General features: G+C 34.0%; 1 protein-coding gene across 24 annotated transcripts in view; it reads left to right on the top strand.

The window, feature by feature from the left end:
- The window catches only part of Zasp52 (Z band alternatively spliced PDZ-motif protein 52), a 165,038-nt gene that overhangs the window by 70,792 nt on the left and 80,535 nt on the right, over positions 1–13,711 (top strand). For all 24 annotated transcript variants that reach the window (XM_089089779.1, XM_089089777.1, XM_089089787.1 and 21 more), the window contains one exon: positions 4,153–4,295. In XM_089089779.1, the coding sequence (XP_088945905.1) occupies positions 4,153–4,295 (143 nt within the window). The remainder of the gene's footprint in view (positions 1–4,152; positions 4,296–13,711) is intronic.

Raw genomic sequence — 13,711 nt, 5'->3', positions numbered from 1 at the left:
TTTCAGAGAAGGATGGTCACAGATGCGTGTTTCTTCGGATTTTTTTTTTTTCGGAGATGATCTTATCGAGCCAATGATCCTAGAACATCTAGATAGGTTCATTCAGGCAGAAAATAGAAGTTTTAGTGCACTCTTTATACAGTAAAAAACCGCGCCAAAGCAATGTGGCGTTTCCTGCCGTTTTGTGGTGCAAAACAACTATTTTGGCCCAAAGAGGGCCAAAATATTTTCGGGTCAAATTGTGAGATAACCTGTCGTTTTAAAGTTATCGAAAAACTTTAAGTTAAAATTCCCAACATAAGAGATCGAAATGCCGCGTGATGGAATTTTCAAGACTAAAGATGCACGTAGTCCACGCAAAATAAATGCTTAATATAAGCGAGCGTTTTAAAGCTTCATTTAATTGAGTTTTTGTGGTACCATGAGTGCTCCTGGCAATTTCTCAGGACGGGGAGGGGCCAGGGTTGCCACCAGACCAAAAAATTTCGTAACGTCCAACTCTTAAAAACGTAACTTTTTCGTAACTTTTGATAGGCAAATCTCTTTTCAAGACAGGGTGCCTTAATTTCGCTATCAAGAGCGGTACTTAAAGGGGGGATGGGACATTTGTTGCCTGTATAATTTAAAAAATATATTTTTACGTAATCTCATTAAAAATCTTCCCTCCAACTTGTAAAAGGTGCCTAAAAAGTATACAATAATAACAAAGAAATGAACAGAAATTATTCCGTATATGACAGGAACGGTCCCCTCCACAATGCCACGCTCTTTACGCTATAGTTTGATTCTTTCGTACAACTCTAATTATTTAAACAATAAAAAAATTTAGCGTAAACAGCGAGGCATTTAGCAGGAGCTCCTTTCATATACGGAATAATTTCTGTTCGTTTAAGTTTTAATGTTACTCCTTACCTTCAGTTAAAAAAAACCATATAAAAAGAGCACCTTTTGTATATAACCGGATATTATGTCAAACCAATCAGAAGGGGGAGGGGTGAGGTTGTTACGGAAAGAATAATACATATATCATCCGTACTAGGTAATTAGCTGATACACAAGCAAGATAGATGCTAAAGGAAACTAGTCAAACGGGTATCAGTCAGTAGAGAATTGGATCGAAAAGCGTGGTTTCTCATTGCGTTTACAATATTTAAACTACTGTTTTTGGGGCTTAGGGGGGAAAAGGTACCTAGGTTAGGTTATGTATTTAATATATACTTTGCTTTACCCCCCCCCCCCACACACACACACACCTAATGTGCAAATATATAGCCCAAATTTGGTTCTAAATTTATTATATTTTTATCATATTTTGTTTTATTTCATTAGCATCAACTAATGAAACTAGATTCTTCTCCATATAATTTTAGTATGACTGTTGACGGAACAAGATTCAAAGTCAACTGATGAAATTGAAAGTTGGTGAGGTGACTAACTGACTACTGTCACTTGTTACTAAACAAATGATAATCGTATGCTCATGAGAGAGAAGGTTATCTTAACTTACTATGCAAGTAAGCGAAGTGGGTATTTTCTCATCCTAATAACTGAGTGATGGTTTGATAAGATTAAATGACCGCGATGTGAAAAAATGTCGATACTCATGTCAGTGTAATTCAAATGGGAACAGTGGATTTTTTCACAGGGGAAAAAATAGATTACTCAGGAAATGTGAAACTTCCTCTTTATTCAAAAGCGTAACATAAATTCAAAAATGTAACGTTTTTAGGACCGTAACGTAAACCGTACAGTTTTATTTAAAACGTACAAAAAATGGTACGAACGTAACCTCGGTGGCAACCCTGGGAGGGGCTTAAATGCTATCAGGAGCTTTGTTTTCCTTTGTCTTCGCAATATTTCAGGTTTTCCTACTTATATACGTTTTTCTATTTCTTCTTATTTTCCGTGGGGGATAAGGGGGGGGGGGGTCATTGCTCTCCTGGCTCGCTGCTGGGTAACTTTTGGAAAGAACCCTATAGAAAGTTTTCTTGAAGAAATTCCCTTGAAGACGGTTGAAATGGTATCCCTAAAATTAAATTTTGGTTCTTTGGACCCAAACCCTCCTGATAAGCATTTGAAGGGGTGAACTTTTTCGGGGATGCTTATCATTCTCGGGATATTGTTATAAGGATATTAAATTTTAATGTAAAAACCGGGGTTGAAGGAGGGGCTGCGAGCCTCCCTCACATTTAAGACGGCCTTGGATGTAACAATTCGAAGTAACCAACTATTAGTTAAGAACGATCCTTGTCAATAGTAACTGAAACTCTAAAAAATGAAGTTTTGATTACAATTCATGCAAGGTCAAAAGCTATCAGCAAATGGAAACTTGCATAATTTAAAAAAAAGGAGTTAACTCCCAAAAAGGGTTGAAATCATAATGAAAAATTCACAGTGGAATTCAATATCTATGATATCTGTAAAGGCGCTATCTAGAAAATATGATGTTTTTCCAAAGAAGGATGGTAACGCATATGTTCTCTTCCCTAGGGATGATCTATTGCATAGTACAGCAGCCGTCGATTATTGAAAGAGGGATCATTAGAATGAAAATTCAAAAGATCTAATGGACTTTTTTAAGTAACAAACGGACCAGGGATATTGGCCTGATTAGGGCCGAAATGTTGTTGAGCATCTGCATTTTCGCGAATAGGGCAAACTCTGTCCGGTGCATTTCAGTCTAAGAGGCCCAACTAGCGTGCAGTGTCCATTCAATCCTAAACATACATACAGTCCGTGAAAAATGAACCGTTATTATATACCTTTTATCCAAGAAAACTGAAAAGTATCGCATAGTTTCATACCATCTATAATGGTCCCCTATTATTGATATATTTTGGAAAATTATGCTTTATTTTGAAAAGCAGGTACACTAAATGGGGTCTTTATCTTGAAGTATTATCCTGTTAAAGTAAAAATTTGCGGTATTAAAAACGAGCAGAGATTGAATGAAAAAAGTTTTTTTTTTTTTTAAGAGAAACATTAGAACTGAAAAACACTCAGAAATTAGTCCTTATATGAAAGGAGTCACCCCTTCTCAACCTCACGCTCTTTATTTTAAGATTAGTAAGGCCCGAAGTGTCGAGCAAGGGCATTTTCCCAAACTGGGCAACTGTTATCGAACTTTCATATAACTTACCAGTCTCAAAGGCTCTACTGATGTGCGGTATACCATTTATTCCTAAACATAAATGCAGTCCATTTTTAAATGAATCGTTGTTATAAACTGTTTATCCAATAAAATTAAAGGCGCATAGTATCGCATAGTATATATATATATATATATATATATATATATATATATATATATATATATATATATATATATATATATATATATATATATATATATATATATATATATATATATATATATATATATATAGTATGAAGTATGGGTGCTAAGGGACGAAAGCTTTCCTATTGCTACTGCGAAGACAGTAATTTTGGAAAATTATACTATATTTCGAAAAGCAATAACACTAATTTAACTCATTTTCTCGATAGATTGTTCTGCAAACATTAAAATTTGTGGTATTAAAAACGAACAGAATTAAATAGAAAAAAATTCAAATGAAAGAAATAACATCATTAAAGCTTGAACGAACAGAAATTGTTCCGTTTATGAGGGGGAGGAGTGCCGTTCCTCAACCTCCAGCTCCTTATGCTAAAATTTGATTCCCCCCCCCCCCCCCGATTGATTGCTCAAACACAAGGGCAATTGGAATGGGATAAGAAGTATTTTTCACAATGCCTTAAGAATGTTTTCAAACGTTTTAAAAGGCAATTGGACAAAAAAACTTGCAACTACCTATTAACTAAATTTGTAAATGCTTTCAGATAAATTACCATAACACTTTTGTGTGAAGAGTGGAAGATTGAAGAGGAGACAACCCCCTTCATATACGGAATAGTTTTTGTTCATTTTAAGCTTTAATGTTGCTCTTTACTTTCTATTGAAAGCGATTTTTTTATTAACTATTTAAAAGCCAATTTTGAGCTACTAATCAGTTTTATGACAGTATTATCTTGTTATCTCTAGATATTGTACATATTCACACTTTGCTTGAAATTCTGCTGAAACAAAACGCTTTCCATTTTTCTATTTTTGGCGTTGAATTTGTTTTACATGTTGTATATTTTTATATTTAGGTTCCCATCACAAATGGACATGCTGCACAGACTGCAGTTCCACTTGCGAAGCAGTATAATTCACCTGCTGGACTATATAGCGAAGAATCTATCGCAGAGACACTTACTGCCCAAGCAGAAGTCCTGGCACAGGGTGTCTTAGGGTGAGTTTATATCTTTACATGTTTCTAAGACATTTCCAGACGTTTTAATCTAAGACATTTGACTCCCTTGATAGTGAGATCTTTCAAATATGGAGATTCAAGCCAGTTTTTGAAATGAGCTGGGTCCAAACCTCATCAAAGTAGATGTCTAGCTAGCATCGATAGCTATATCTAGTCAAAACCGCAGTTAAATACATTTGAATCTAACCAAGGCTCGCCAGCTTAAATATTCTGTGATTGGCAACAATCTACTACAGTGTTGGCTTTTACCAAGACTACAATAATTACTAAAATCTAGTTGTTACAGTCAGCTGTTACTGGGTTTCGGTGACTAAAATCAATGTTAGTTAAATATAGTTGTTCTTAGTAGCTTTGCCAAAGATTTTCACGTTTTATGTACAACTCTAAAATTTAATGAAATCTAATAATATAACGTCTCAATTACATCTATACTCGTATATTTAACATCAAGTCTGTGTGTTTGTGCGTGAACTGTGGTTTTTGAAACCACAAATTTTAACAATTGCAGAAAATTATTTTTATAAAATGAGCTCATTTAGTTCTTTGAACAGCTTCTTTTAAATAAATGGCGAAATCCTGAGCTCACATTTCAGTTTATCCGCTCTCTTTTAAATCAAATGCTGTGCAACATACCGCAAGTTACCACCATGATAATGATTCTTTATATCTAAGTGAATTGTTTTTTATAGGAATAAAATATTTCTCAAATGAAAGAGAAGGTTAGTACCAAACTCAAAAATATTTCATAGGCATTAGATGTTCGCTGAACATTTGCAAACGTAAAGATAATCTTAGCATGGTCTTCAAAAATACTTTATGATCGGAATTTCGTAAAACAACGATAAAATTAGTTGATAAGTTTTTATCCTGAATTAAGCAATATTCTTTTTTTCAACATGCAGTTTTATGCCACGTTGATAAATATATATATCTCTTTTATTTCATGTTCGTGTCGTATCAAGCAGTTCGTGGTAGTGGACTATTGAACGACTCAGCCCGATAATAACTGAATTTCTAAAAGAGGAATTTTTATAACAATTAATGTATAAAAGAAAATTGCATTTTTTAAGCTGATTCAAAATATATTAAGTTTATTTTTAACCACCAAACGTTACGAACCTCAGAAAATTTGCATAATTTTCGAAAAAGGGGTAAACGCCCCTAAAAAGTCAAACGACCCTAATGGAAATCACACCATCGGATTTAGCCTATCAGAGAATCTTATTGCTGGAGGTTTCAAGTTCCTATCTTTAACATTGGGAATTTTTTTTTTCCGGAAGAAAGGTCACTGATGCCTGTTTATTTGTTTTTTTTTGTCTGTTTTTCCAGTTTCAGTAGCACTGAATGAAGGATTCTATGAGATTGGGAGAGGACTCTTTCGAACAGATATCAAAAATTCTAGTGACCTTTTTAAGCAACCAAAAACATTGGAGGGAAACTAGTCCCCCAATGCCTCTTTTCCCACCAAAGACATTATCCGATCAGAAGTCTGATATAGCCAGATAGTTCAGCATACTTGAAAGGTCTAATAGCTATGCCTCATGGGATGACATGACCCCCAGAGCCCCTGGGGAAAGGGTTGCAAGTTTTCCAATTTTTCCATAATTTACATATAGTATTTGTTATTGGGAAGTGTATGGAAATTTTCTGCGTGGGGAGAGGGGATTTTACACGAGGAGAAATTTCCGTGGGGAGGGACGTTCCCGGATGGAATTTTACTCGAAAGTGGGGGGGGGGGATTTCCCGGTATGATTTGAAAAACGGTCATAAATTAAGTAAAAAGATAAGTTGACCGAAATTAAGGAGCAAAATTAAAACTTAAAACAATAGAACTTATTCTGTATATGAGGAAGGCTGTCGCCTCCTCAATCCCTCGCTCTTTACGCTAAAGTTAGACTTTTTGTCACAGTTCCTTAACAATGACTGCTCAAACACAAGGGCCGTTGAATTTGAATGAGAAGCATTTTAAAAAAGCTTTAGGACCATAGCATGAGGGGATTGAGGAGGAGGCAATCCCCCTCACATTCGAAATAATTTCTTTTTGTTTTTATTTTTAATTTTGTTCCTTACTTTTAGTAGAAAAAACTGCTTTATTTTTTTTATTTAGTTGACATTATAAAAAAGCTACCAAAGTTTGTTCATGCTATTCTGATATGTGACTAGTAAATTATTTGTCAGTAGTATTTTAGATAAGTTTTCACAAGGCATTTATTTCTTAAATTGCAATGGAAATACTTATCCGAATTAATGTCGAAGAATTGATTACAGATAAATTTACTTATTCTACATTTCCTTCCTGTAACTCGTTAAAAGTAGCAGACTTTTACAAGACGCATGAAGCTTATAAAGAATTCGTTCGACAGCTTTAGACCACCCACGCTCTCATTTATGACTGAAACACCAAAATTTCCTTAGATTCTATTATAGGCAGAGCCATCTATGCCCCGATTCATATTTCTTCTGAGTTATATGCAAGTTTCATGAAACTTCCAAGTTAACATGCTCAGTAAAATAGAGCAAGTCTATTTGTTTTTAATTTTCAAAAAGTGCCACGAAGCCAACACTGCAGGAACGTAGCTGAAACCCAACATAGGATGCAGTTTAAAAATTTAATTTCTGTTTTTTCTTTTTTTTATTCTCGTTTGATTGAAGGGTGAACTCGAAAATTGCATGAAACGATGGAACATAATGGAATAAATTGTGCTATCCATCAAACATTTACATTGGGTACCTCTCTTCCCCTCCTCATTCTGGGCATATGTCTGTTATTAAATTGATCATAACGACTTTCCAAGACCAAATGCATCCTCTTTTGCTTCAAACACCTCCAACCCTAGAAATATTTCGTCCTCCCCATTAAAAGATGATGAGCAAGTATGCTCTGCTATATATACTTATTTCTACTTATAAATCAAGGTTTCCAACTATTGTTTGTAGCTGTTTGTTATGTATAGTTTGTTAATAATTGGGGGCAAAATGGGCTTTCGCGTGGCCTTATATCCCTGGAAACTGGGAAGTTTTATGTTAGATTTTTGATAGTTATATAATTGACTATCTCAGAATTTTGATCTATTGTGTTTGGCTGTATTGGGGCCCAAATTGTCGTTTCTTGCTAGAGCATTCCTGAAATAGTGCTTTTGTGAGCGATGGATTGTTATTTTCATCCTCGGTCATTCATAAAATGCGACAAAGCATCTTGAGCTTTTTTTCAGAATAGCCCTAGACCGTGGGATCGAACCCCGTTTCGTATAGGCTATTGGTTGACATACGGCTATTCAAAGGAGTACCTTAAACTACCTTTAGACAACTTCCCGGAAAGCATCTAGCGCATCTCCTTGAACGTTTTGAAACTCCCTCGAGTGGTAAGCAAAGTTATCCACTTGGTCAGTTTTTTTGCTGCCTAATATGCCGTCTTTATTTTTATTTACTGCTGATTCAACTGACTGGCTCTTGTCAATTCTACCACTGTAAGCTCTCGAAATCATTAAATATTCATTCTTTCCGTTAACATTTTCATCTAATATGTTCCAGTCATCTGCTTAGTCTAAGCCTAGGAGTATATTACACTTCTACAAATACCATGTTTTCCGACAACCTCTGCTGTGTTCCTTAGGGGAATGTCCATCATAATAGTCTATATAAACCGGGATAAGACCCCCTTAAATCCTGATTTCACACTGAACCAACTACTAGCTTCGTTTTTTTTACCTTAACCAGAGAAATATTATGCTCTTGTATCGTGTGAATCGCTTTAAAGCACGTATCTGATATCCAGTATGTCTTTCACTAAAGCTTTTATATAGGCTGGATCAAATGCCTGTTCATAATCTGTAAAACTCGAAACAAAGGGTTCGTCACGTATTCCCTCCCTTTCCTAAAATCCATATTTGTGATCCGCGGGGAAAACATAGTTTTGTATTTTGATTTACGGTTAAAACCTTCTTTAAGGTTCTCCAACATGTTGGATTTAATTGAGGTCATACCGAATTTTAGGGGTTTTTCCTCCATGTTTTCATCTTTTAGGGTAACAAATTTTAATTAGTCGACTAATTTTAAATCAGAACAGTTTCATTGGAAACAACATAAAGATTAGAATCATTTGATTGATGTATTGTTTTCCATTTCTGCTGTTTTTTAGATTCACCTATTATTGACGAGGGTCAGTCTTCACTTACCATTGTTTACCCTAAACAATGAAAAACTGTTAAAATGATCCAAGCATGTTTATAACCAAAATGATGCATTTTATGAGAATTTCAGCCCTGTTAAAAGTGGAGAGTACCATCGACACAAGAGTTGTTTAGAATTCCAGCAAGATTCCCAGTTGGTAAATTTATTAATTAATTTTGAGAATCGGTTAAACGTGTAAATCTTGTTGAATTAAATGATCAGTTGATAACATTGATCTAGTCAGAAATAAAGTCAGCAAAAACTCTAACACAGTGATATTGGTTAACGGTATAAAATTGAAGATACAACAGTATAACTAAAATAACGTGATATAAAAATATCTAATGATAGAAAATCAGCATGATTTTTTTATCGTCATGTATTGTTGGATCAGTCTAACGCTAATAACTTACAACTATGTCTATTATTTAAAAATATGCTACTATTTAAACCCGTTTATTCGCCTATTTTCAAAATCTATGTGTAATTTCTTCCGCTCTTAGTTTACATTAATTAAGTTCACTTCCACGATAGAGTTTTAAAATTCAAGGCATAATTTTTAAATTCATGGGTTCTAACTAAATTCAGCTTTTAAAGTTACCTATACGAAAGACATTGCCTGATGGACTCGTTTTTTTTATACTTGTAAACCGATTTTCCCTAACTTAGTTCTTCTTTGATGATACTTCCTGTATAATATCCTGATCAAACATACACATATAAGAGATGGAAGAAACCCCACCAAAATCAAGAATCCCTGCCCCCACGAAATTGTGGGCCTAAAAGCTTTTTTTAAGGCACCAGACATACCCATCAAAAGGATTTCAAATCCTCCTTAGTGGTGTACCCCCGGTTTACCTGAGCGACCAGGGCGATTTAAAATTCTCACACCCAAATTATATCGTATTTAAAAACTGTTTCGGTCTATATGGATTGCGCATAGTCATATATTTCGGTATGAGATGCTCTAGCATGTGGCAGTATCTATCTAGAAACTCTTGTTTCACACAAGACTTTGAGGTAATTCTAAATATTTGGCTATATCATAATGTGACTCAGACACTCGTCGAGTCAATCAACCTTCACTCTCACCAGAAATAATCTAAAGTATATAAATTTACTAACAATGTTGGGTAAGTATTATAGATATCTTCGACGAAACACCAATTATTACGAGTTTGAGTTTTTTTAGATACATTTCTATGCTCAACTTTAACAAGGAAATAATTTTAAAAATACTGTTCTTCATTCATTTTTACGCCCGGGGGAGTACACCCCCCCTGGCCTCCTTAAGCAACTAGATACTCCCCACAAATGCCCTAACTTCTGCAGTCTCGTGGCCCTAATTTAAAGTGTAGCCGAAAGATACGCTTTTAGGCCCAGTTTTGTATTTGTTCTAACATTTTCATTTCTAAGATTCTAAACTATTATTTTTAAATATTGATTTTCTATTTTGAATTGTTGCCCGTTCTACTGCGGTGTTTTCTAAACGGAAACAATATGTAAAGTTATCTCATTCTTGTTTTGTGGTTAGATGACATCCATAATGCGTCTATAAAATAACTATTCTGCTAAATTTTATCTGTGGTTGGAATCCATTATATGCTTAGTATTCATTAAGTTTGATTTTCAATTTCGCCGCTTATTATAGTCATAACAGAGACTCAAAAGAATGTATTGGATTGTTTAAGAAGCTTTTTCAAAAGTCCTTCTGGAGCTTCTTATTGCTTAATAGTTGGACATGTTGCCTTTTTATATGGCTTTTTTGGAGCCTTTGCTTCTTAGTATCTTAAATTAATCAAAGTATCTTCAATCAATCAAGTGCGCTGGGTTGAGAATTCTTTGTCCAAGGGGCACGGGTTCGTTCCCTGGCGTGGCCAGTTATTTGGTTTGGGACGCGGGTCAGTGGTGTGACTCTGTAAGCTTAGCCAGAGTCGATCCAGCTCTAAATGGGTACCTGGAGAAATCTGGGGAAGGTAAGCAGGAAGGTTGTGCGAAAGCACAGGATGGCTGGCCCCGGCCACCATTGCACTTCCTGGCTGAAGGGCCACGTAACGGATATCAGCACCGCCGGTTTGGACCTTAAGGGTCTAGTGCCGTCATACTTACTTTACTTACTTACTACAATCAATAAAAATAAAACGTGGGTTAAAATAATATAAAATAAAAATTTGATCAAATAGAATCAGAATAAAACCTACCACGGTTCTTTCCTATAGCAATTTTATGGAAACGTTGAAATCATTGCCTTGGCAACAGGGGAAAACTTAGGACGTTTGTTGAGTGGTGGGGGTAATCCTGGACCAATTTTCTGGGGAGAAATTTTGTAGGAATGTTTATTCGCTGGAAAATTTCCATTCTGAATACTACATTGGAAAATTGTTTTTTTCTGAATACTACAAAATATTGTGTTTTGTGTATTTTCGTTTTCCCGAGGGAAGAGGGAAGCCAGAGCAGCCTCCATCCCTTCTCCTTTAGGCGTATCTTACACCTAGCCATGGGTATTTTGGAGGGAGGTTGCGTGTCAAGTGACCAGAAATATTTTCAGACTCTGCTTACAAAGTCTGCTAAGGAGAAGCATTTAAGAAGCATCTTTCATTTTTGTTGCCTAATTTATAGCTCGGGGGGGGGGGGCATTTCTGCTGCTCTTCTTGCAAATATATGTGCTTGAGAAGTGAAAATTGAACTTAAAAAATGAACACATGTCGATTTGATATCAGCACGCATATATTTACATGGACTTATTGAAGAAGTGTCAGAAATCTGTTTAGAAAGAGCTGCTTCAGTGCAGGATAGATTAAAACTTAATAAAGAGAATTTTTCCGAAAATCTAAATTAAATTATACAAATAAGAGTTTTGAAATCTGGGCTTAAGTTTGTCTTTACTTTCCCGTTCTCAGTTTAATTCTGACTTTTTAGTTGTGAAGTTTGCAATTCTACAAAATCTCTTATGCTCAGTAGACCAATGCTTCTTAAAAATTTTTTAAGTAGAAAAGAGAGGGTATGCCTGTTTCACTAAAGCTTGAACGGAATAATTTTTCTATTTATCTACATCTAATTTTATATATATATATATATATATATATATATATATATATATATATATATATATATATATATATATATATATATATATATATATATATATATATATATATATATATATATATATATATATATATATATATTGTTATTGAAGATGCATTTAGCTGAGCTGTTAATCTGAAAATTCTAATGATGTTATCTTTTCTAATAAGAACAAAATGGCCGTCCAGTGTTTCTACCGAATATGCGCCATGGATATCACCAAATTTTGTTTTAGAAGGGACGTATGGATGGGGGAGGGGTGAAAATATAAACATATCATCCAGAGCCATTGTTGGCGCAAAAGGTGTCGAATCGACGTTTCAGTTGCTATTTCTTTTTTACAATGACAAGTAGCAAGCCTGTTGCCCGACCTTGCCGCAGTGGAGATCCACCTCTAGGTTCTGTATTGTCAAATAGAGCATCAATCCACAGGGTAGATCTTATTTAGCGATTATTAATTAACGATCATTTCTTGAAAAGACCCTGCTGGCATGGGAGTTGAACCCATGGTTCTCCAATCACTAGTCGGTGATGCCAACCCTGTACCAACAAATGCACCTGATCATTTTTTCTACTTCTTTATTGTAGACTTAGTGTTCGGTACAAATCAATTACCTTGAAACAATAATTAAAAGCGGAATATTTTTTGTACGGTAAAGAAATATCCTGTGTTTTAATTATTTAAAAAAAACTTTCCGAAAAAGAAGTTTTTCAAAGAAAAGTAAAGGCCATTTTAAAGCAGATACAGATACCTGTTAAAATTCAAACTCAAAACGACCACAAATTACCATTAAAGGATAAATCAAACCCAAAACGAACAAATATTAAATAAACAATCATAGCATTAAAACATACAACAAGAAATAATATAAATGAATGATTAAATCTTAAAGCGATTAAGGCTTAAATTCAATATGCAAATCAAGCTTAAAACGAAAAAAATATTTTGATTTTTAAGCATAGATAAAACCCAAAATAAACAGAAATTAAATAAAAAATAAATGCAAACTTACATACAATAGATACTAAGGTAAATGAATAAATAAATCTTAAAACGAGTGAAACTTGAACTGAATATGCAAATCAAGTTTGAAACGAACAAAAATCACTACAAACAAGAGTTTGGGTATCGCCTCCTTCTCTCACTGTAAAAGTCTATGACCTACCTCGTCATGGCAATTTACTGAAAACGAATTGTATTACAAATATTTTCTTTTGTACTTAATATTAGAAAAAAAAACATTAAAATTACAGTAAAATTTTGAACTGATGAGCTTTCAGCAATGAATATGATTATACATCAAATAATCAGTTTAATTTATTAGTTCTTTCTAAAATATACAATAACACACAATAGATTCTAATGTTAATGAATAAACAAATCTTAAAACGAGTGAAACTTAAATTGAATATGCAAATCAAGCTTGAAACGAAGAAAAATCACTACAAACAAGAGTTTGAGTATCGCCTCCTTCTCTCACTGTGAAAGTCTAAAACCTACTGCGTCATTGGCGCTTTGCTGAAAACAAATTGTATTACAAATATTTTCTTTTGTACTTAATATTGAAAATAAACATTAAAATTACAGTAAAATTTTGAACTGATGAGCTTCCAGTAATTAATATCATTATACATCAAATATTCAGTTTAATTTATTAGTTCTTTCTAAAATTGGCCCCTAAAATTGTCCCCTTAACTGTAAAAACCTGAAGCCTACAGCGTCATTGGCACTTCACTGAAAACGAATTATGTTACAAATATTTTCTTTTCCAGTTCTTACAGCATTGAAAATGAAAATAAAATTACGGTGAAATAAAATCTTGAAATGATTTGTATATGCTAATCATCAGTTTAAAATGACCTTTACTTTTCTTTGAAAAACTTCTTTTTCGGAAAGTTCTTTTTAAATTAATTTTTGTTCGTTTTTGATAGCAAAATGTTTCAAGTTTTTCAAAGTACCTTATTTCAAAATTATTTTTTTTCAAAATCAAATGTTCATCAAAGCATCAAAACTAGTATCAAAGTAACAATATCAAAGTAAAAACATAGGTTTGTGTCCACCTTGGAGTTTTTATTATCTGATATTTGAACTATTTTTAACAAAATGGCTATCTCAACATTTTTATCGGGTGGGTTTG

The sequence above is a fragment of the Artemia sp. Qi Xiang Cuo genome, chromosome 5, assembly GCF_049724085.1.
Source record: "Artemia sp. Qi Xiang Cuo chromosome 5, ASM4972408v1, whole genome shotgun sequence".
Classification (NCBI taxonomy): Eukaryota; Metazoa; Arthropoda; class Branchiopoda; order Anostraca; family Artemiidae; genus Artemia; species Artemia sp. Qi Xiang Cuo.
The sequence above is the reverse complement of the archived record's forward strand: the minus strand, read 5'-3'. Positions and strand labels throughout refer to the sequence as shown.